Source organism: Thalassophryne amazonica, chromosome 1 (genome assembly GCF_902500255.1).
Source record: "Thalassophryne amazonica chromosome 1, fThaAma1.1, whole genome shotgun sequence".
Lineage (NCBI taxonomy): Eukaryota > Metazoa > Chordata > Actinopteri > Batrachoidiformes > Batrachoididae > Thalassophryne > Thalassophryne amazonica.
The window spans coordinates 152,440,046-152,462,244 of NC_047103.1; the positions used below are offsets into that span (position 1 = coordinate 152,440,046).

Below are 22,199 nucleotides of genomic sequence, written 5' to 3' on the forward strand. Positions count from 1 at the left end.
GGACTGCCCCAGGCTGCCGGAATGCCCCTGGACCCTCCTGAAGCTGGCTCGCCAAGTTCTGTCGCGGCTCGTCTTTAGTCTTCTCGGGATGTCTTCTTTTAGATAACACAAACTAATTGCAAGTGATATGCTAGAAAAAGACACAACACTTTAGAATAATTCAGCCTTAAGCAAGATAAAATGCACAGAGTTTTTAAGTTTATTTAAGCCTTCGACACAAAGCTTAGACAAACTGAGTCCTCTAGAGAGACTGAATATGACAACCGCGCTCGTCTATTTATTGGAGACCCGCGGGCATCGCTCCTCCTTCGACTTTTTTATTTATTTCATTCCTAAGACATGGTTTTCTATTGGAAGCGTCCTCTAGTGAACCCTAAGCAGGTGTTAGGCCATTATTTCAATGTGACAAACGCTCCCATTAAAACATGAAGGATTTACAACTGATTTTTTTAAAAGACCTTCAGGATAGTGGTGGTTGGTACACAAGTAAGCAGTCCAGAAAAAAAACAACAGTACAAAAAACATCAGGCAAACAGGCGTGGTCGAAGGTACACACAAAGAGACAGACAGGACTATGGAACGCAGCAACAGAGCTGAAATGAGGGCACAAGGAATGACAAACTGGTGAGAAACAAACACACCTAGTGAGCTTAAATAACCGCAGGTGGTAATCAGCAAATCAGGAACAAGTATGCATGGAAAGCACCAGAACTAGGGCATGGCCAGAGAGAGAGAGAAACACCCATCACCAACATCAAAGGGAGAGAGACAAGAGAAAGAAAGACAGGCAGACCCAAGCAGAAAAACCCCAGCAAGAGAAGAAACCAACCAAACCCAACGAAATGCAAAAATAACAAACAGAACGAAAGAACAAAACAGAACACCTAGCAAAACTCAAACCTTGACAACGCTGATGATTTTAATATGTCCTTGGCAGACGTAAACATAAAAAATATGATAAAAGGTTAATAATGTAATGAATAAATAAATCGAATAAGAACTAATTAAAAAAATCGAGGGACATCAGTCCAGAAGTCAAAAGCTGTCATTATGACAACAAATATGGCATAAAGGTGAATTGTAATTATGGGAAAACAGAGAACATGCACAAAGGATTTGCTGGTCAGGAGGTAATTCCACTTTGAATGCAGTCTTGAGGGATCCCTCGTGGCCACAGAAACACCTTCAGAATGGATTTGCTCCAACTGTGCGAGTTATCAACACCCTGACTTCAGTGTGAAATCTGCGTGTGGCCCTGTGCTTGTTCTAAAAGCCACATCTGCTCCTCACACCGCTACCAGCAATGTCACTGAAATGGATAATTCGCTGATATTTAAACAGTAAGACGAGAACCTCTCTTAGAATCAGAATCAGATTTATTGCCAAATAAGTTTGCACATACAAGGAATTTGATGTGGTGTTATTGGTGCATAAACAATAAGAAAAGAAAAGAAAAACACTTCTGTAATAAGTGAAAGAGTCAAATAGGCAAAACTATATTCACTGTTAAATAAATATAACATAATGGAATGGACTGTGTGATAACAGGTGACTGGAGTACAGATGTACATTTCTGATTTCTTACAGCTAAATAACTACTAGGGGTCAGTGAAGAATTACACAGAGGTCAGAATGTAAAAATGCTCCAATCATGTTGAAAACTATACCAAATTACTTGTCTGATCACAAAGATTCCAAAAAATGTATAGTTTGGACTATATGACTGAATGTTCTGGAGTTATGGGGTAAAAACTGCAAAAAATGGTGACAAAGGTCTGTTTCAGTTTGTACAGGGGTCAAAAGTTAAAGCTGCTTGGGTTAATAGGGTTTTAAAAAGGAATAGTTTCCACTGTCTGTCATGTTTAGTTATCACGTTACAGTGTAACATATGTCACATGTCATAGAATCCAATGTACATCAACCTTGTTTGACCTTTACTTTGGAGACCAAACCTTTTAATCCTTTTATTTCAACCAATAATTTGCATCATTTTTTTTACTGAAATTGGAGCAACTTTAACTTTTGACCCCTGTACAAACTGAAGCTGACCTTTGTCACCATTTTTGCTGTTTTTACCCCATAACTCCAGAACATTCAGCCATAGATAGTCCAAACTATACCTTTGTGGAATGTTATGATCAGATAAATAATGTGGTGTAGTTTTCAACATGATTGGAGCATTTTTATATTTTGACCTCTGTGTAATTCTTCATTGACCCCTAACTGGCTACAGCTACCACCCTGGGATGGTTAGCATACATTTTTGTGTAGGCCATGATACACTGAGGCTGGATTCTAAGTGTTGTTTCATCACCATACGTGGTAGCGATTAGGTCAAAATTGATGACTGGCTCTTAGACTAAAAGTGTGACATGCTGCATTCAGAATATTTAAAAACATACCAGGGATTCTTGTCGATCCGTATATTTTAGGTGATTCCTTTTCTCGCAGCATAAATAGTTTCCAAATGGGTTTTTTATCAGGAGACTGACAGTGTCCTTGATGCTAGTGAGTGAATTAACAAGACACATATTGATCGCTTGCTGGATGGAAGTTTCCTCTGCAGCTGCTGTGAGCTTTTTGACGGTGATTTAAAATGTTAGCGAGAGATACTGAGAGCGAGATAGAGGCAGATCGATAGTGTTTGCAGGTTTGCCGTGTGAAGAAAAAAAGGTGACAGGTAGCAAGAAGGGCAGCAACGAGGCGTTTGATTGATCGGCTGCAAAATGCCACAAACTGATTTAACTTTACTTTTAGGAAGGCCAACCATACTTTTAGAGAAGGAGGTGACAATGATTGTTCTTTTAGACAATATTCAGCTTCATTTACTTTAATTCACATTTCTCTGCCAGCGGATTTTTGTTCCATCAGTTGCGCTTCCAGAATGTTCCCACTTTGTCCTGTTTGAGCTGAAAAGCCATTTAGGACATTAGCACAGAGCTTTGCTTTTGTCACTGATTAAATGGGTAAAAGTGATGCTTTGACAGGAGCTTGACGGCAAGAAGAATAACTGCAGTGCAGGAAAATAGTCACCCTGTGTGCTTTTGAGCAATTTCCACCGAACTGAGGTGGAAATTTCTCTCTTATAAAATGATCAGATACGTGTCTAGACAATTCAGCGATGATACTTTTTAATCTTGGAATGATTTGATTCCATGTGATTTGAGTCGGTGTGATGTGTATTATATATATGTATTAAGAATATGTTTTTTCATGAAAAACCAGGGACCCTTTGAGGTTTTTGTAACTGTGAACTTTGATGGCCTTGCATGAAACCCTCCCAGAAGAAGAACACATTGCAGTTCCTTGACAGTTCCAAAACAGAGCACATTTCCATAGGAGTCCATGTTAAAATGTCCAGCCTTAGAGCAGAAATAAACATTTTACAGCCTGGTACAGAAAACGGTTTTGGCCTCTAAAGATGGTTTCCTCCTCCGTGACAAGTATATATAGGGGTGTGTTTTTCTAACTTCTTAGTTTAAGATGTTTTAAACCATAATGGTCTAGTGGTTAAATGTTGGACTTGAGACCAGAGCATTCTCAGTTCAAAACCCAGCTAGACCAGAAAATCACTGAGGGCCCTTGGGCAAGGTCCTTAATCCCCTAGTTGCTCCTGGTGTGTAGTGGACACCTTGTATGGCAGCACCTGACATCGGGGTGAATGTGAGGCATTATTGTAAAGCACTTTGATCATCTGATGCAGATGGAAAAGCGCTATATAAATGCAGTCCATTTACCATGAAGTTTTGTAAAATTAGGGGTGTGATTGCTTTGAGTGACAGCGGTGCCTGGATCGATAAGCTTTTCTCTATGTCGAAGGGTGTGGCCGCTATGTCGCCGCCATTTTGACCCCTTGCCATGGAACATCAAGTTATCAACTCCTTCATGCTTTGCTTGATTGACTTGAAACTTCACATGTGTGATGAGGGTTGGCCCCTGAACACACCTGGCCCCTCTGCTTGTGCTCTGAGCGCCCCCTAGTGGATGAACCATCAATTTATCATAACTCCTTCATGCATTACCTGATTGACTTGAAACTTCACTTGTATAATGGGGGTCAGCCCCTGAACACACCCAGCCCCTCTGTTTGTACACTGAGCACCCCCTAGTGGATGAACCATCAACATGTCATAACTCCTTCATGCATTGTGTGATTTGCTTGAAATTTGAACTGTGTGATGAGTGGTTGCCCCTCTACACACATGCCCACTGAAATTGGAGCAACTTTAACTTTTGACTCCTGTACAAACTGAAGCTGACCTTTGTCACCATTTTTACTGTTTTTACCCCATAACTCCAGAACATTCAGCCATAGATAGTCCAAACTATACCTTTGTGGAATGTTATAATCAGATAAATAATGTGGTGTAGTTTTCAACATGATTGGAGCATTTTTATATTTTGACCTCTGTGTAATTCTTCATTGACCCCTAACTGGCCTGGGTAGGCGGTCGCGCGGAACTAGGGCCCGTATATGACTGCTTGCAGTCCTAGTTGAATTTGTTACTTAAAAATTGTTTCCTGATTTGTATCAGCAATTTGTCACACTCCTACAAGTTATACATTTTTAAAAATGGTTATTTAAGGAACACGGTGATTTATCTTGATGTTGTTGTTATTATTATTAAGAAAATACCTGGTATTGGTGTAATCTGGTTTCTTGGGAATTCGACCATTGTATCTTTGTGGAAGCCAGTGAACTCTGGAAGGTGCCCAGTCTACCCCTGAAGATACGTGCTTAAAATGTAACACCTTACAGTGACTACTTTGTAACTTTTGGATCAGAATATTTTTACAGAGCGCCACCTGCTGGTGCATTAGTATTTATTCCCTTGTGTTGGTTACTAATGGCCACTTTTACAACATATGTTATTTTAGCAGCCCGACTAACAGATGGAGGTGTCTTGGCTTTACGGGCTTACGATCGGGACTCTTTGTTTCATATCAAAGAGATGACGGAGAGCCTGTTTGTTACACGAGACAGGTACAATCAGGCGTTTCCTCCGCCCCTAACTATCGGCTCTGACTCACCTGAATATCCGCTGCTGTTGCGGGCTCCGTGTAAGATCCGCAGGAGACTGAGGAAAAGAGGCTTTTTGGACAAGAGGAGAAGAGGCTCGCGGGCCGGTGTCCAGGTGAGGAGAAGGCATGCAGCGGCGCGCTTGGGGCGCGGGCGCCAGCGCTGGTGGCCGAGGACGGGCTCGCTTGCTCTACCACATCCCTCTCTTTGATGTGTGCGATGGCACATCTGCATCGACACCTGTTCGGATGGACACAGGTGTTCTGGACTTTTCTCAGCGCTGGTATCCTGGTGGCGGAGTTCCATCGCCACTGTGCACTTCCGTGTTTACGTCTCCGCTTGCACGGACCAGCTGGAGTCCACGTGACCGCTGCCTTCGTCCTATCCCATTGCGAGCCTCAGACAGCGCCTACGTGACGTCTTCCACCTTGCGCCTTGGGTTATTGAACGCGCGTTCAGTCGCCAATAAATCATTTTCCCTGAATGATCTTATATCAACGGAAATGTTGGACTTAATGTGCTTTTCAGAGACTTGGCAGAGAGAAGAGGAATTTCTTCATTTAAATGAGCTCTGCCCTGCTGGGTTCTGTGTCTTTGGGAAGCCCTGCCCCTGTCGCCGTGGTGGGGGCCTTGCCATCATTTATAAGGAGGATTATGTTTGTAAAAGGGTACAGTCACAGGATTTTCCCTCTTTTGAATCACAGTTGGTCAAGGTGGGTTTTTCAAACCCATTTTTCTGTGTGTTGGTTTACCGCCCCCAGGCCCTGCTACTGCCTTTCTTAAGGATTTCAGTGACTTTTTATCCTCTATTATAACGTTGGAGTCTGTTTTAATTCTTGGAGATTTTAACCTTCATGTTGATGACAAGTTATCTTGCTCTGCTATGGAGCTTTTATCGTTGACTGAAGCTTTTAATTTTGTGTAACATGTTTCTGAGCCCACTCACCAAAAGGGTCACATTTTAGATTAAATTTTTACACTTGGCCTAGACATTTTAAACATGTCTATAAATGACGTCCACTTGAGTGATCATAGTCTCGTTTTGTCTGAACTGCATTTCAGCTCTGATCAGAAGCCCTTAGAAGTTAAGTCTCGGAGGCGTATCATCACTGCTGATACTGCAGAAGGATTTTCTTCTATGTTTAATCCTTGTTTGTTCACTGATTTCCTTGATGTGGACAATTTAATTCAGTGTTTTAACCAACACTGTGAAACTATTATTGATCAGTTGGCTCCTGTTAAATACAATGTGTCTTTACAGAAAAATGACTGCCCTTGGATAAACGAAGAGCTCTTAAGTCTTAAGAGACTGTGTCGTAGGACTGAACGCCTGTGGAAATCCTCTAAACTTGAGGTTCACAGGCTTCATCTCAGGTTGCTAGTTTCATCATATAACAAAATGGCTGAGAGTGCCCGTTCTGTCTACATACGTCAGCTGCTGTCTGTTAATAAGAAGAATCCCAGAGTGTTGTTTGATACAATCAACTCTCTTGTATGTCCTGCTGCTTCAGTTACTCCTGTGTTTTCTGAAGCTGACAGCAATGCCGTTTTGAGTTTCTTCATTGACAAAATCAAGTTGATCAAGGAAAAAATCCCACCCCACCGTGTGGTACTTCTACTGTTGTTGAGCCTGTCCCCAGCATTTGGTCTTCATTTAGGGCTGTGACACTTGCTGATATTTCGGCATTGGTGAACAAGATGAAACCTTCCTCTTGCTCATTGGACATCCTTCCCTACAGGCTCTTCTCTAAAGTATTTGAGGTAATAGGTCCGTGTGTTACTAAAATGGTAAATCTTTCTCTGTCCACCGGTGTGTTTCCCAGTGCTTTCAAGCATGCCATAGTGTTGCCTCTACTGAAAAAATCAAGTTTAAATCAAATGGAGCTAAGTAGTTTTAGACCTATTTCTAAGCTCCCATTTCTGTCTAAGATCCTCGAGAGGGTGGTTTCAGACCAACTGACACTCTTCCTGGATCAGAATAACATTCACGACAGGTTTCAGTCCGGTTTTCGTAGACAACACTCTACGGAAACGGCTCTTCTGAAAGTGTCCAGCGACATTATGATGTCTGCTGATGCTGGGAAATGCACTGTGTTAGTACTCTTGGATTTGTCCTCTGCCTTTGATACTGTTGACCACCAGGTCGTGCTGAGTAGATTGAGGGATCATGTCGGACTGTCGGGGTCAGTTCTTCGGTGGTTTTTCTCATATCTGTCCGGGCGTAGCTTTAGCGTTTCTGCTAACCAGATAAGGTCAGAGTCTGCGGACCTGTTATGTAGAGTCCCTCAAGGTTCTGTTTTGGGCCCCATTTTATTTTTATTGTATTTGATCCCTTTAGGTAAGATCATTCAAAGATTCACTGACGTTTCTTACCAGGTATATGCGGATGACATCCAGCTTTACTGCTCCTTTAAGCCGTCTGAGATTAAGAAGCTCGATTCCTTTCTCCATTGTTTAGTGGAATTAAAACAATGGCTAAGGAATAACCTTCTTCAGCTCAATGCAGACAAAACAGAGACACTGGTTATTGCCCCTGATGCCCATATTCCAGGTATTCAACAGTACTTGGGTGACCTGGGCCAGTCTGCAAAATCAAGTCTTCGAAACTTGGGTGTCATCTTTGACAAAGATATGTCTTTAGTACAGCACTGTAAACAGCTGACGAGGAACTGCTTCTTTCAACTAAGAAACATCTCTAAGCTCAGGAAAATGGTGTCACGAAATGATTTAGAGCTTATTATTCATGCTTTTGTGTCAACACGTTTAGACTATTGTAACAGTTTGTTTTCATGTCTAAACAAGAAGGAGTTGCGTCGACTGCAGTTGGTACAGAACTCTGCAGCGAGAATTCTGACACAAGCCAACAGGAGGACTCACATTTCCCTAGTTTTAAAGGAGCTTCATTGGCTGCCAGTGTCCTACAGGATCAGTTTTAAAATTTTGGTTTTAACCTTTAGAGCTCTACATAGTCAGGCGCCTTCCTATATCTGTGACCTCATCCAGCCTTATGCCCCTGCCAGGGTGTTGAGGTCTGTGGATCAAAATTTGTTGATGGTTCCACGCACCCGTTTTTCAACCAGAGGAGAGTGATCCTTCCAGGCTGTTGCTCCCAGGCTTTGGAATAGTCTCCCGCTCTCTCTGCGCTCACTGGACTCTGTTGACACTTTTAAAAGCCAACTTAAGACCTTCTTTTTTACACAAGCTTTTGCTTAGGTTTTGGGCTGCTATGCTATGTTTTTAAATGTCTTGGCCACTGTGTGGTGTATTGTGCTTTTTATGTTATGAAGCACCTTGTGGCTCTTGTCTGTGAAAGGTGCTATACAAATAAAACTTACTTACTTACTTACTTACTTCCCTTCACCACTTCATTTTTTTTCCATTCATCCATTCATTGCTCATGCTTGACCTTCATAATTTGACCCTGGCTCTGTCCCTGACACGGGTAAGAGGAGAACGTTGACATTTGCAGCTTTTCAATAGGTCACAGTGAAAGCACAGATTGAGAAAGGCGGGGCTTTGTAGACGCATTGATCTGGCTGTCTTGTGGTTACTTGTACAGGAGGAGGGAACGACTGAGTTGTTTTCCAGGAGTCAAACAAAGGCAGCTTTGTGAAGCGCTCGCACCTATCCATCATCTCCTGCTGTCCGTTCAAGCCGGTGAAGATTGCGTGGTAATTCACTTAGCCTCCACTGTGGATGGCCATTATCTGTGGGTGGTGTGCGCTGGTGTGTCTGTTTGTTCTGCCATCATATCTTCATCATCGCACTCACTTACGTATATCACAGCTGGCTCACGTCGGCCGTCTGGCTGGATAATTGCTAAATTGGAAACCTTTTAAAGGTGGTTTAGTCTGCGCTCTTTGTTCAGTAAGACAACTTCCATCTCAGTTAATCACATTTCCCCATTGAATCCTACACTGCTGTACTCTGCTGCACAACACCAGTGACTTCTGCAACAATGATTTTCAACTACCACAAGGCTGTTCTTGAGTGATGATGCTGCAAGATCGTAGCTAACTTTTTTAGACATGTGAAGTGCAGACGTTGTTGTTGGCCGTGTGACACCAAATGATATTCATTGTACATGTAAAGATGTGGCATTGAACAGGGCAGTAGAGGTGGGCGGATCGATCCTAATATCGATAATATCGATACCAACGCTGGTATTGATATTGAACGATCCTCGTGTAAAAAGATCGATACTCGAGCTTTTTTCTCTGCGCACGCAGATTCATCAAAGTATACTCTCTGTCTATAAAAGCAGCGCTGTGCTGTGTCACATAACACAGAGTAGCACACCCTTGTATTGTGGTTTGTCAGCCCTCTACCTCAGGAGATTTTAAGTTGTGTTGAGTGATATTTTTTAAACAAAAATGTTGATTGTGATAATAAAGTATTTTGTTGTCACGTACAATGTTTGGCAAAATTCTGTCCTTGGTCTTTTGGATCCTTTGGATCTGTGAAGCTTAAATATGAAAAAGTATCGGTATCGGTATTGATATCGGCGATACTGAGCCTGTATTTACTTGGTATTGGATCAATACCAAAATTCCCGGTATCGCCCACCTCTACAGGGCAGATCCAGGATTTTGTAAAGGCAGGGGGTGGGGAGAGATGTGGATTTGTGTTTCTGGCATGCCTAAGGGGCATCTTGGGGCATGCCCCCCTACAATATTTAGAATTTTCAGGTGCCATTGCCTGCATTTTGGTGCATACGTATTTCACCCCAGAATGCATTCACAGAGAAAAGATACTTTCTCACCTGTTTTTTAAAATTATTCATTCTAACTTGTACAATCTTGAATGTGTAACAGAGAACATTTCAAATGTCTGTGGCTAAAAAGGTGACCACCCTTGGTACACATTGCTGAATCGTGGTCTGGTACAAATTTATCAGGCTGAGTCACTTGTTGCTGATTACAGGGTTCAGAAATGGCAGTCAGCGGGTTTTTTTTGGTCCATGAAAAGCGGGGGCGTGGGGAGCGTGCACACCCCACAACCCCCTGGATCTGACCGTGTTGAACATGAAAATTGTTTAGGCGACGTAGTTTGTCTAAATAGCATTTTAACATTCCAAAAAAAGTCTCAAAATATGTCTTCAAATGTGGACATTCACACAAGGGTAGTGGGGTCGGGTGTCTCCAGACCCCGAGCTATGAGCAACAATGTTTTCCTCTACAAGTGACAAACTTTTATGAATCTAAGCCAGATTTATTTATTTTGATAAGGTTTGTAGCACTTTTAGTCCTAAATATAAACCAAATTTGGGTAATTAAAAAATTTAAATCATTTAATTTCCCTTCATTTTAGCATTTACTTACATAATGTCAAATAATGCTCAATAATGAGCTCCAGAATTATGGTAAATAACAGTATTGGTAAATGTTATTACACATAATGTGGCCAACACTTACAGAATCTCACATTGAATATATGCAGATGATTAAAATTGCTGTTTTGTTTTGTTTTCCTCCTCTTCCTTCATACCACATCTCACCACAACTTCTAAAAGAAGACAGAAAACATAGGTTCCACAAGAATAATGATCATGATTGTAAATTGTGTCACACTCTTGACAAGTTTGGCCACTTTTTTTTAATAACCTTTTAAAGCATCAAGAAAAAATACTGTTAAATACTGTTAATCAAATTCTGGACCTCATTATTGGACATTATTTGAAACAGGTTAGCGTCTCATTGTGTAAGTGAATTCTAAAATATGACGGGCTATTTTTTTAAATTACCCATATCTGGGGAAACTGTTTGGAAATGTTCAATTTGGATTTGATGTTTTTTTCACACATCGGATGTTTGTGAATGTGCATTACATTTGAAAAGACATGCAACAATGCATAAACAGTAACACACCATTATTTTATTATTACAATGACACATTAGTTTCTCCAGGTAAAACTGGAGTTGCGTCAGGAAGGGCATCCGGCGTAAAACCTGTGCCAACTACCAATGCGGATCTGACTGTATCCGCTGTGGCGACCCCGAACAAAACGGGGAGCAGCCGAATGAACACTGACACATTAGTATGGCAGTATTATTACTCTTCATATGAGTAGTTCTTGCATAAGGCCCAATGTTTGTGCAAAAGTGTTTTGAAATGTTTGAAATGATTTGAAACAAGAGCAGTCAGAGATTTAAACTCTGTCTGTGGTGCAAATTTGGTGAGAATACGTGAAGTAGTTTTGACGTAATCCTTCAAAGCCTATATAAAGTGAAATCTTGATCCAGAATCCAGACCCAGATCACCTCCAAAATTTAATGGAGTCTTCCATGGCCCAATATCTACCTGTGGTGAAAATTTCAGCAAAATCCGTGCAGTAGTCTTGATGTAATCCTGCTAACAGACAGACAAATAAATAAACACAGATTATTTTATTGCGTCCTTGGTGGATGTAATTATTTGTTTGTACACGGACTCACTGGCTTCTTTATTAGTAAATACATATACCTGTTATTCTGTATATAGTATGCACAGCACATATTAATGTCAGTCTACATATCTAATGCAGGAAAATAGCTACATTTGGGGGGGCTGTAGCCTTTCCCAGTGGTCACTGGGCGAAAGGCAGGGTCCTGGACCAGCCACCAGTCCATGGTAGGGCCAATACAGACAGACAACACATGCACTCTCACTCACACTTGTATAATATAGATGTTTTTTCAAACTGTTGTTGTATTGAGTAACAAATACTGTGAAGTAAAAAAAAATCCAGCTGTTATTACTTGTTTTGCACTCTATGAACCCCTTTAATAATTTGCTCAGTTGAACAAGAGTTCAACCTGGACTATTTTCATTTTCAGATCTGCTCCTTTAAACTCTGATGAAAAACGTCACGAATCAAGAGATTTTACACAGTTTTAAATTCTTACCAATCCATGGCTACATTTAATGTACCAATTAAGCATCAACAAACTTGTAAGCAGCACAAAAGTGTGCTGGTGCCACAACAGAATCACAGTTAACCACTTTCTTGCATGTTATTTTTTTCCATTTGCAAATGTATTTATAGCCACTACATCTATAATAGAAGTATTTTAAGAGCTGTATTGAGTTGTGTGCGTAGTTCAGCAGAACAGGATAAAGAACCCCACCTGTGATTATCACAGCCTTAGTGCTGCAGGGCTGATATGAGCTGGAGCTGTGTCAAAATGATTATTGACTTCCAAATTAATGGATATTTGGCATTATTTTTCATAATTTCATCTGTGTTATTTTTCTTTAGCGTCATGAAGCAATATTTCTGATTTTGCAGGGGTTCTCGCTGGGGTGACATGTCACAGTGCCATATTGTACAGTCCATATCGTGGCGCACTATCACGCCAGTGGTGACAGTGACAATGTTCTGTCCACCCCTATTGTGCAAAATGCAAAACCCATTCTGTGATTTTACAAACAATAAATAAAACTGAATGGGGCAGCACAGTCTCGTTCGAACCCCTGCGTGATATCGCGGGATTTGACCAACTTCTGGGACGGCCCTGCCAGTGCGCAACACAACACAGCATCACTTCACACGGAAAGATGGTGTACTGTTTTGTTTTTGGCTGCAATCACTGAAGCAGTTGCGAAAAGTGCAGTTTTTTTAGGGATGCACCAATCCCGATACCAGTATCGGGTATTGGCCCAATCCCGTATGTATTTACTTGTACTTGTAATCATAAAACCGCTCTGATACTAGACACCCGATACCCCTTTACAGCAACGTGATGTCAACCTGTCAATGCAGCTTGTGGGCAGGCGGAGGCCGTGGTTCGACGCAACTGCCCACTTCGCCCACAAAACGTTTCATGCTGCGAGCATTTCATCTGTTTTCTGCAGTGCAGCTCAGAGTTGAGAACAGTTGTCTCTGAAAGCAAGGTGACGGCAGCACACCTGCACTGAGCTTTACAAAGACATTTTTATGCTTTTTTTAAAACTCTGTGCTGCTGTGTGTGTCCTCACTAAAAACAGCTGATCCGCACGCATTAACAAATGCTAACGCTTGTTTTTTCTACCCAAATGCGCCTAAAGTCTCTTTTTGAGGATGACATGAAGTAAAAAAAATGCCGAAAAACATAAAAAAAAAATTTCCTTACCTGTCAATCTGGTGGTGCTTTTTCCATAAATACATGTTGTCAATTCTTCTCGCTGAGACGGCAAATCAGGGGCGATTCCAGATGGAAAGGGTGGGGGTGGGGGGCACGTGCTTCCCCCTCCACACCCCGAGAATAAAGATCCACTTTTGATGACAATTTTTCATACTACTACTACTACTATAATAATAATAATTTTAACAATTAAAATGTTGAGAAATAATTTAAATGTTAGAAAAAGAATTTAATAGTTATATTTATAAACAATCTAGATTATAAATGGTAAGTTTTACTGTTACAGTGCTGTCAACATTTAAATATGAGGTCAAAAAACATGTCTTCGTTTTATTTTTTTATAAAACAAGTATTTATGTTCTTGAAGTCAAGAAAGGGTGACTATAAAGTGAGTATTGACAAAACTTATCAGTTTCATGTTGGGTTGGCGTGAGGAGTGTTGTCGGCAGCTGGTGAAAGTAACTAATAAAGTAACTAGTAAGCTAACTTAGTTTACTTTTTGAAATTGAGTAATCAGTAAGTAACTAAGTTACTTTTTCAAGGAGTAATCAGTAACTGGATTACTTTTCAAAGTAACTGTGGCAACACTGGTGCTCACAGACATAAGTAAAGTTAGTGATGGACAGTTTCAGTTCTGTTACTGGTGTCCACAGGTTACATTTCAGTGAGATGTCTGGCAGTGTCATGTTTGTTAAGAAACACATAGTTAATGTTAAAGCACAATTTGTTGTAGTCAAAAGTAATGTCTTTCCATGACAAAACTCCTGTAACTGGATGTGCCGGTTCATTTCTAAACTGGAGGCTGTCTTGATCCGGTATGTCCGTCTGACTAGCACAGGAATGTGAAAGACGTGGACATCAGCACATTTTTTGGCACATTAAGACAGACGTGCGGAGGAGTTCCGCACGTCGCGGTGGAGCCGCATGGCGCAAAGCAACGCCGTGATGAAGCCTTCCAGGACATGTTGGGGCATGTCCAGCTCATGCACAATCACAATCGGATAATCACACGACCGAAAAGCAACCGGAATCTGTCTGAAATCCACCTGAAAGCCGTCCTGTGAGACCAACACGGAGGTGGTTTTGTCCCGCGTAATGAATGGTTCCGTGGCGCCATCCCTCCGCTTTCTTTCCATGAAAAAAACTCCTGTAACGGGTGGAATGTGCCGAAAAAGTGCTGATGTCCACGTCTCCTGCCTTTTTGTGAAAGTCAGACGAGGTCCTGGATCAACAAAGCCTTCACGTTGGAAATTATCTGGTTGTTTCAGCGGGGTCTGAGCATGTCGATCGGCGCTGGGAGCACGCCACGCTCTCAGCAGTTGTGGGCCGTCCTTAAAGCGGCAGTAACACTCCTTAATCTGTATAATCCCCATAAAATCGTCCCTGAAAGCTATATTAATTTTCCGAACGGTGTCCACCTGGAGGTCTCTCACAGTTTCTGGAAAAAAATTGATGCAGCAAAGCTCTAAATCGTTCAGACATTTATTCGCAATAAAATCCGACGAGAGGGGTGGACCACTGCTCACACAAAGCCTGCTCACAGGCGAATGACGCAACCGACAGGCGTGAAAAAACTCCCGCATGCGCACGAAGGTTCAAGTTTGGCTGATGCAATCACACGTGATTCAAATCCATATGGTTTTTGAAAAAAATAAAAAGGTCCGATACTTTTCTCACAGACCTCGTAAGTCCAGATTTCTTGTTTCGTTTTCTTGTTTCGTGCCCTTCGTTAGTGCCGTGTGACCGAGGCTTAAGAAAACCCACAAATCATAAGAGATCTGTGTTTTTGGAGCCGTCCACCCTCTTTATATTTTATTCTCTTCTCAGCCAGATTCAGTCCACAGAGAGTTTTTATTGCACAGCAACAAAGGAACAGGTTGTTGATGACCGAATCATCTACAAGTTCATGTAATCAAACTGAATATTGATTGAACAGGGTGTTAAAAAGGAATGTTATGGTGTCTGCAGAGCTGCGATAAATGTACTTGAATCTGAAATTCTTTATTAGCTGTTGCCCTGAATGTTCCCAGAATGCTATGAAATGGAGGAAATAAAAAGTTCAGGTTTTTCACATCCACTTTTTATTTGCTTTTCCGTCTATATAAGGTCACGTAAGGTAAGGTCACCGCGATCTTTGAACACCAGATGAACATTTCCAATTTCACTTTCATCTCTTGCTGCTTTTCGGAAAAAAAAAAAAAAAAAAACTTTTGAGAATTCTCTGACTCCTTCCGTCACCTCGCTGTGCTGGTCATCACTGGAGTGAAAAGATAAGAGCTGAAAGCTGTTTGTTGGCTGAAATGTTTTCATGTACCTGCGTTATACAGAGGTTTGAAACTCGGAGGTCAGAATGATACACAAACACGAAAGGTGCTGGAATCAAGAAAACCTATTACACGAGTTAAAGCCGAGTAAATTGGTGTGACAGAAACAAATAATTATGTCTGCAGGATATTAAATGTTGTGCATGCTTGGCTTGCATTACTTCTGTGTCATTATTCTCCAGTAGTCTCAGGCAAACTCAATGATGTTTTTCATTTAAACCCCAATCACACTTTTAAAATGTACGCTATATATATACTCAACAAAAATATAAATGCAACACTTTTGGTTTTGCTCCCATTTTGTATGAGATTAACTCAACGATCTAAAACTTTTTCCACATACACAATATCACCATTTCCCTCAAATACTGTGCACAAACCAGTCTAAATCTGTGATAGTGAGCACTTCTCCTTTGCTGAGATAATCCATCCCACCTCACAGGTGTGCCATATCAAGATGCTGATTAGACACCATGATTAGTGCACAGGTGTGCCTTAGACTGCCCACAATAAAAGGCCACTCTGAAAGGTGCAGTTTTGTTTTATTGGGGGGGGGGGGGGGATACCAGTCAGTATCTGGTGTGACCACCATTTGCCTCATGCAGTGCAACACATCTCCTTCGCATCATCCGTGAAGAGAACACCTCTCCAAAGTGCCAAACAGCAGCGAATGTGAGCATTTGCCCACTCAAATCGGTTACGACGACGAACTGGAGTCAGGTCGAGACCTCGATGAGGACGACGAGCATGCAGATGAGCTTCCCTGAGACAGTTTCTGACAGTTTGTGCAGAAATTCTTTGGTTATGCAAACCGATTGTTCCAGCAGCTGTCCGAGTGGCTGGTCTCAGACGATCTTGGAGGTGAACATGCTGGATGTGGAGGTCCTGGGCTGGTGTGGTTACACGTGGTCTGCGGTTGTGAGGCTGGTTGGATGTACTGCCAAATTCTCTGAAACGCCTTTGGAGACGGCTTATGGTAGAGAAATGAACATTCAATACACGAGCAACATTTCTGGTTGACATTCCTGCTGTCAGCATGCCAATTGCACGCTCCCTCAAATCTTGCGACATCTGTGGCATTGTGCTGTGTGATAAAACTGCAACCTTTCAGAGTGGCCTTTTATTGTGGGCAGTCTAAGGCACACCTGTGCACTAATCATGGTGTCTAATCAGCATCTTGATATGGCACACCTGTGAGGTGGGATGGATTATCTCAGCAAAGGAGAAGTGCTCACTATCACAGATTTAGACTGGTTTGTGAACAATATTTGAGGGAAATGGTGATATTGTGTATGTGGAAAAAGTTTTAGATCTTTGAGTTCATCTCATACAAAATGGGAGCAAAACCAAAAGTGTTGCGTTTATATTTTTGTATACACTCCCAGTGCTGCTGTGGATTTCTTCCAACTCATATTTCTTTTTAAACTGCAGAAGGATATGAACAACTTGATGTATAGTTTCGTCCTCCTTTACTCTGCAGAAAATATGGCTGGTGGTGTTTTGGCAGACAGTAATTTCACTGCACGGATGCACGCACGCACGCACGCACACACACACATTTTTGAAAACGTAATACTGAATTCTGTTGTAAACCAGTGTAAGGAATCAAGTTTCAAAGAAATTACTGGGGCTGACAGACTGAAATAAATGAAATATTTTCTATGCATTGGTGGAATGTAATCATGAACAAATACACTGGGAAAAGATTTAAAGAACATTTTTACATCATACTCAGTCTTTGCATGAGCAAATAAGCTTCCCTCCCTGGATTGCCAACTTATCGTGATGGAGGTTTGTGTGATCCTGGGAGCTGTGTTGTCTGGAGGATTAGCTCCTGGGAGGGCCACCCTCGCAAATTGGTCCCAGGTGAGGAGACAGACAAAGGGCGATCTTTATGACCCTTTATGACAGACGCAAATAGGGATGGAGCCACCTTGCCTGGATCAGGGAAACTGGGGCCTCCTCCTGGTACCTGGCCTTGGGGAAGGGGGGGTTGGCAGGCGAGCCCCTGGTGGCCACCAGGGGCTCGGTCGGGCTCAGCCAGAATAAACAACATCGTGTCTTCTCCATGTGGGCTCATCACCTGCAGGGAATCTGTAGAGCAGGGGTGCCCAAGTTCGGTCCTCGAGCTCTACCTTCCTGACACTCCACTGCTCCAACACACCTGAATCCAATGAAAGGCTCATTAAAAGCCTGCTAACAAGTTTATATATATATATATATATATAATATAAAACTAAGTAAAACGTTACCGGCATCACTGGGTGATACAGAATACAAAAGTTGCACTATTCCCAGTTTTGTCATTCACATCCAGAGAAGAACTTAAGTCCTTCACAGTTGTTTTGGGTGTCTTGGTGGCTTCCCTCATGAGACTCCTTATTTCCCAGTCACTCATTTTTTGAGAACTGCCTCCTCTGGACAGATTTACCAAATGGTAGCATACTGCTTGTGTTTATTAATGATTGCTCTAAATAAATAAATACATAAATACATAAATTCCAGGACATATTCAGTGACTTGGGAATGCTCATTTGTCCATCCCGTGATGTCTCAAAAAAAAAAAAAAAAAAAGATTTGGATATTGAAGTGATATTTGGAATAAAACAAAAATCCTTACAACTAATTTGTCCAATTACTTATGGGCGCTGAAAACTGTGTATAACTCCTGAGTGGCTAATGCAGTATGTTTTATTGAATCCCTTGAACTGAAGCTTAATACTGATACTTCATGCACATGTTACTGGATTCTGGACAACGTCCAAGAATACTTTGGAACTTTAACTCATGTATCTCTGTTTCTCTCTCCCCAGGAATTTCTACTACATCACCATGCTCCGCGACCCCGTATCACGCTACCTCAGCGAGTGGAAGCACGTGCAGCGTGGTGCCACTTGGAAAACCGCTCTTCATATGTGCGATGGCCGTCCGCCCACTCAGGATGAGCTCCCTGCCTGTTACAGCGGTGAAGACTGGACAGGCGTGTCCCTGGCGGACTTTATGAATTGCCCTTCCAACCTCGCTAACAACCGCCAGGTTCGCATGCTGGCTGACCTCAGCCTGGTTGGTTGTTACAACATGTCCTTCATGAGTGAGCTGGAGCGCGGCCACGTGCTGCTAGCCAGCGCAAAGGCTAACTTGCGCAACATGGCGTTCTACGGCCTGACTGAGTTCCAGCGCAAGACGCAGTACCTGTTCGAGCGGACGTTCAGCCTGCACTTCATCAGGGCCTTCACGCAAATAAACAGCACACGTGCCGCCAGCGTGGGAATCAGTGAGAATGTGCGACGGCGCATCGAGGGCCTGAACGCCCTTGACATGCAGCTGTACGAGTACGCTAAGGAGCTTTTCCTGCGGCGCTACCAGTACACCAGGCAGAAACAGCACCAGGAGGAGCGGCTGAGGAGGCGACAGAAGAGGCAGCAGAGGCAGCGGCTGCACAGGACCTACCTGGCTGACCTGTGGAGACTAGGAGGAGGGATGGAGGAGGAGGAAAAGGACGGGAAGAGGCCGGAGGTGGTCGCCACCACGGAGGACTACAGCAGCCAGGTCGTGCGGTGGTGAGAGCTGCGGAGCTAAAAACACCGACGTACTGACTGCTTGCTGTTTGATTTGTCGCGCTTTCCTCCCCTCCCTCCTCTGCTGCCTCTGCTGTGCTGTGAATCTGCCAAAACCTGCGACTCCGCCCCCTTAGCGCTTTGATGGGCAGCCGAACGGCGCCTTAAATGTAATGATGGATGTGTTTGTCATGGGAACGTTAACATTTCACATTTGTTAACTTTCTTGTTGCATTTTTTGGAACTGCAGTTGTGAAAATGTAATTATTTATTCATTAGCAGGAGCTTTGAGTGTTTTCAAAGCCGCAAGTAATTTTGGCTGAACGGTATAACGACTGAAAAAAAAAAACAAAAATGCTTTTTCAGCCAATTCGAGTCCATTTCAAATACAGTGAATGACTTGTTTGTGATTTAGCCCTTGTCGATCAGTGAAATATTGTACGTAGTTATACTGTGGTGTTTGGCTTCATAAGAATATCAAGTCAAGGCAATTTATTGCAGTAAATGAGTTCAATAAAAAATTCACAGCATACAGTGATGTAAATGTGTCCCTGATGGACTCTCGTGTGCGTGCACATGCTTCATTTCACAGTATTATACTCTCACCGTAGAAATCTGAAATCTTAGATATCGAAGCACATACAAAATCATTGCAGGGGTTTTCTTTGTGTATGTGTGTGTGTGTGTGTGTGTGTGGACGGACTGAAAGGCTCACTGTTACAGCCACTTTCAACACTCTCACCTCAACAAGGAGGAAGATTGGTATTTCCACCATTAGGGCATTGATCTCGAACCCCCTCCACTTTCCCCTGCATTTCCAAAGCAATCGGTTAAAGTTCAATTTCAGCCCGTGTTTTGCTGCTGCAGAATAATAGTGTGTTTCAACACATTTGTACCACCGGGCTTTTGATGGAGCTGAAATGATTGCATAATATTAATATCTCGTATTGGTGGAAAATCGAGGCTGTAATAAGCACTAACCCCGCCGCGCCACGCAGGTGGTTTTCAGAAGAAATATGAGGAAGAGATCAGTCAAGAGGAATAAAAGGAAATGTCCAAAGATGAAATGGCTTTTTCTGTCCTCATGCAGTTTGTATTCTACTTTCACATCATCTCAGAAAAAGAGATTATGATTATGTAACGCAATGAAAGTCACACTGGTCAAGAGCAGAGCTGCTGTTTGGCTTTTCCTGCTCATTGCCACAAAAATACACAAAAAGTAACCAGACACACATTTAAATGGATGAGGGGTTTTATTTATAGGGCATAAGTGTGTAATATAAACACAGCATAACTTCACATGGAAAAATTGATTGCTAATTATTGCAAATTTGGTCTTAATATACAATATAGCATGCGTGGAGCTAAAAAACTAAAATCTCAATGAATAAATATATTATCCCTTACATTTTTAATTAGTGTTGTGCAGTTGTGGGTAGAGGTGGGCGATACCGGGAATTTTGGTATTGATCCGATACCAAGTAAATACAGGCCCAGTATTGCCGATATCGATACCGATACTTTTTCATATTTAAGCTCATAGATCCAAAGGATTCAAAAGACCTAGGATAGAATTTTGCCAAACATTGTACGTGACAACAAAATACTTTATTATCACAATCAACATGAAAAAAAAAAAAAATCACTCAACACAACTTAAAATCTCCTGAGGTAGAGGGCTGACAAACCACAATACAAGGGTGCACTGCTCCGTGTTGTGTGACACAGCGCAGTGCTGCTCTTACAGAGAGTAGACTTTGATTAATCTAGGTGCGCAGCAGTCAATGTGTCAAGACAGAAAAAAAGCTTGAGTATCAATCTTTTTACACAAGGATCATTCAATATCAATACCAGCATTGGTATCGATATTATCGATATTAGGATCGATCCGCCCACCTATAGTTGTGGGCACAGCTGACATAAAAGTTAGCTTCAATAACAACTAATCCACAAACTAAAAAACTGCTAAACTGCTAAAATTATTAGTTAGCTTTGGCTTGTTTTATTAGTTAGCTTTGGCTTGGTCATTTGGCTCTAACCCCCCCCAAAAAACAGACTTTAAAAGCTGAAAATGGAATATGTTGTGGAGAAAACATGGAGCTACAAATATGTGAAATTAAACAGCACTATCCATTCAAGATACAGTTTATTCACCGTACAGAAAATATTAATGCATCGTGTGCATCGCTGGTGCTTTGACGTCAACAGTCCAACGTAAACTTTAAATAGGAGTCCAAAATTGTTGTCAGTCAACTTGCAAAAATGTCTGATAGTTCAAAAACAATTCTGACGATGTAGTCCGTGATGCCGTACACTGACTTCGTGTAGTCGAACTCTTCATCCTAACAGCTCTTCGTGCCACCAGACGGCTTACGGCATAGTGGATTAGTTTTTTTATGTGTGTGTATATGTTAGAAGAATTAGCACCGTCAGTTAGCTCATTCAAATTGTCATCCATCAGCAAAACAAACCCCCGCCATGTTTAGCTAAACGCCGACCCCGGTAGTGTGAGCACGTGTGGTGGTCAGGGTGTGTAATAGCACATTTCATACAGAACCAAAATTGCATGCTGAGTAAATGAGACACAATGGCAAATGGTATGAATAATCCATGTCACGTGACATAGAAGTCACAAATCAAATGTCGAAGACCTACTCAGCTGTTATATAAAAACAAATATTGCACTCATTTCATGCGAGACACGTCTATTTGGTATTTCCAGTTGCATTCATAGCTCTAACAGCATGTGGGATTTGGCAAACTACGCTGGATGCCCTTCCTGATGCAACTCCAGTTTTAACTGGAGAAACACACAGCCCCTGGGCTTCTGAAGAGGTCTCCCATCCAAGTACCAACTAGGACTCTGCTGAGCTTCTGAGATCTGACAGGAATGGATCAGGCTTTCAAAGAGCTGACTGGCTGCATTCCTACAGGTTTCTTTTTATATAACGGCTAAGTGGATCCTTATCATTTGATTGGTGCTTGTGTGTCACGCAACATGGATTATTCTTCCCATTTGTGTTGCGTTGCATTTAGCGTGCAAATTTGCTTCCATTAACCATGCAAATTTGCTTCCATATGTTTTGTACCATTGCACGCTGCGACCCACGCACACCGCTTGTGCACACTGTAGTGGGGGCGACGTTTTAGCTAAACATGGCAGAGTTTGTTTAGCTGAAGGATGATGATTTGATTG

General features: G+C 42.0%; 1 protein-coding gene across 1 annotated transcript in view; it reads left to right on the forward strand.

Moving 5' to 3' along the window:
* LOC117515736 (heparan-sulfate 6-O-sulfotransferase 3-B-like) overlaps positions 1-19,264 on the forward strand; it is a 56,828-nt gene extending 37,564 nt beyond the window's left edge. The window contains exon 2 of the mRNA XM_034176442.1: positions 18,260-19,264. Coding sequence (XP_034032333.1) covers positions 18,260-19,010 — 751 coding nt within the window. The 3' untranslated portion in view covers positions 19,011-19,264. The remainder of the gene's footprint in view (positions 1-18,259) is intronic.
* Positions 19,265-22,199: the final 2,935 nt, after the last annotated feature.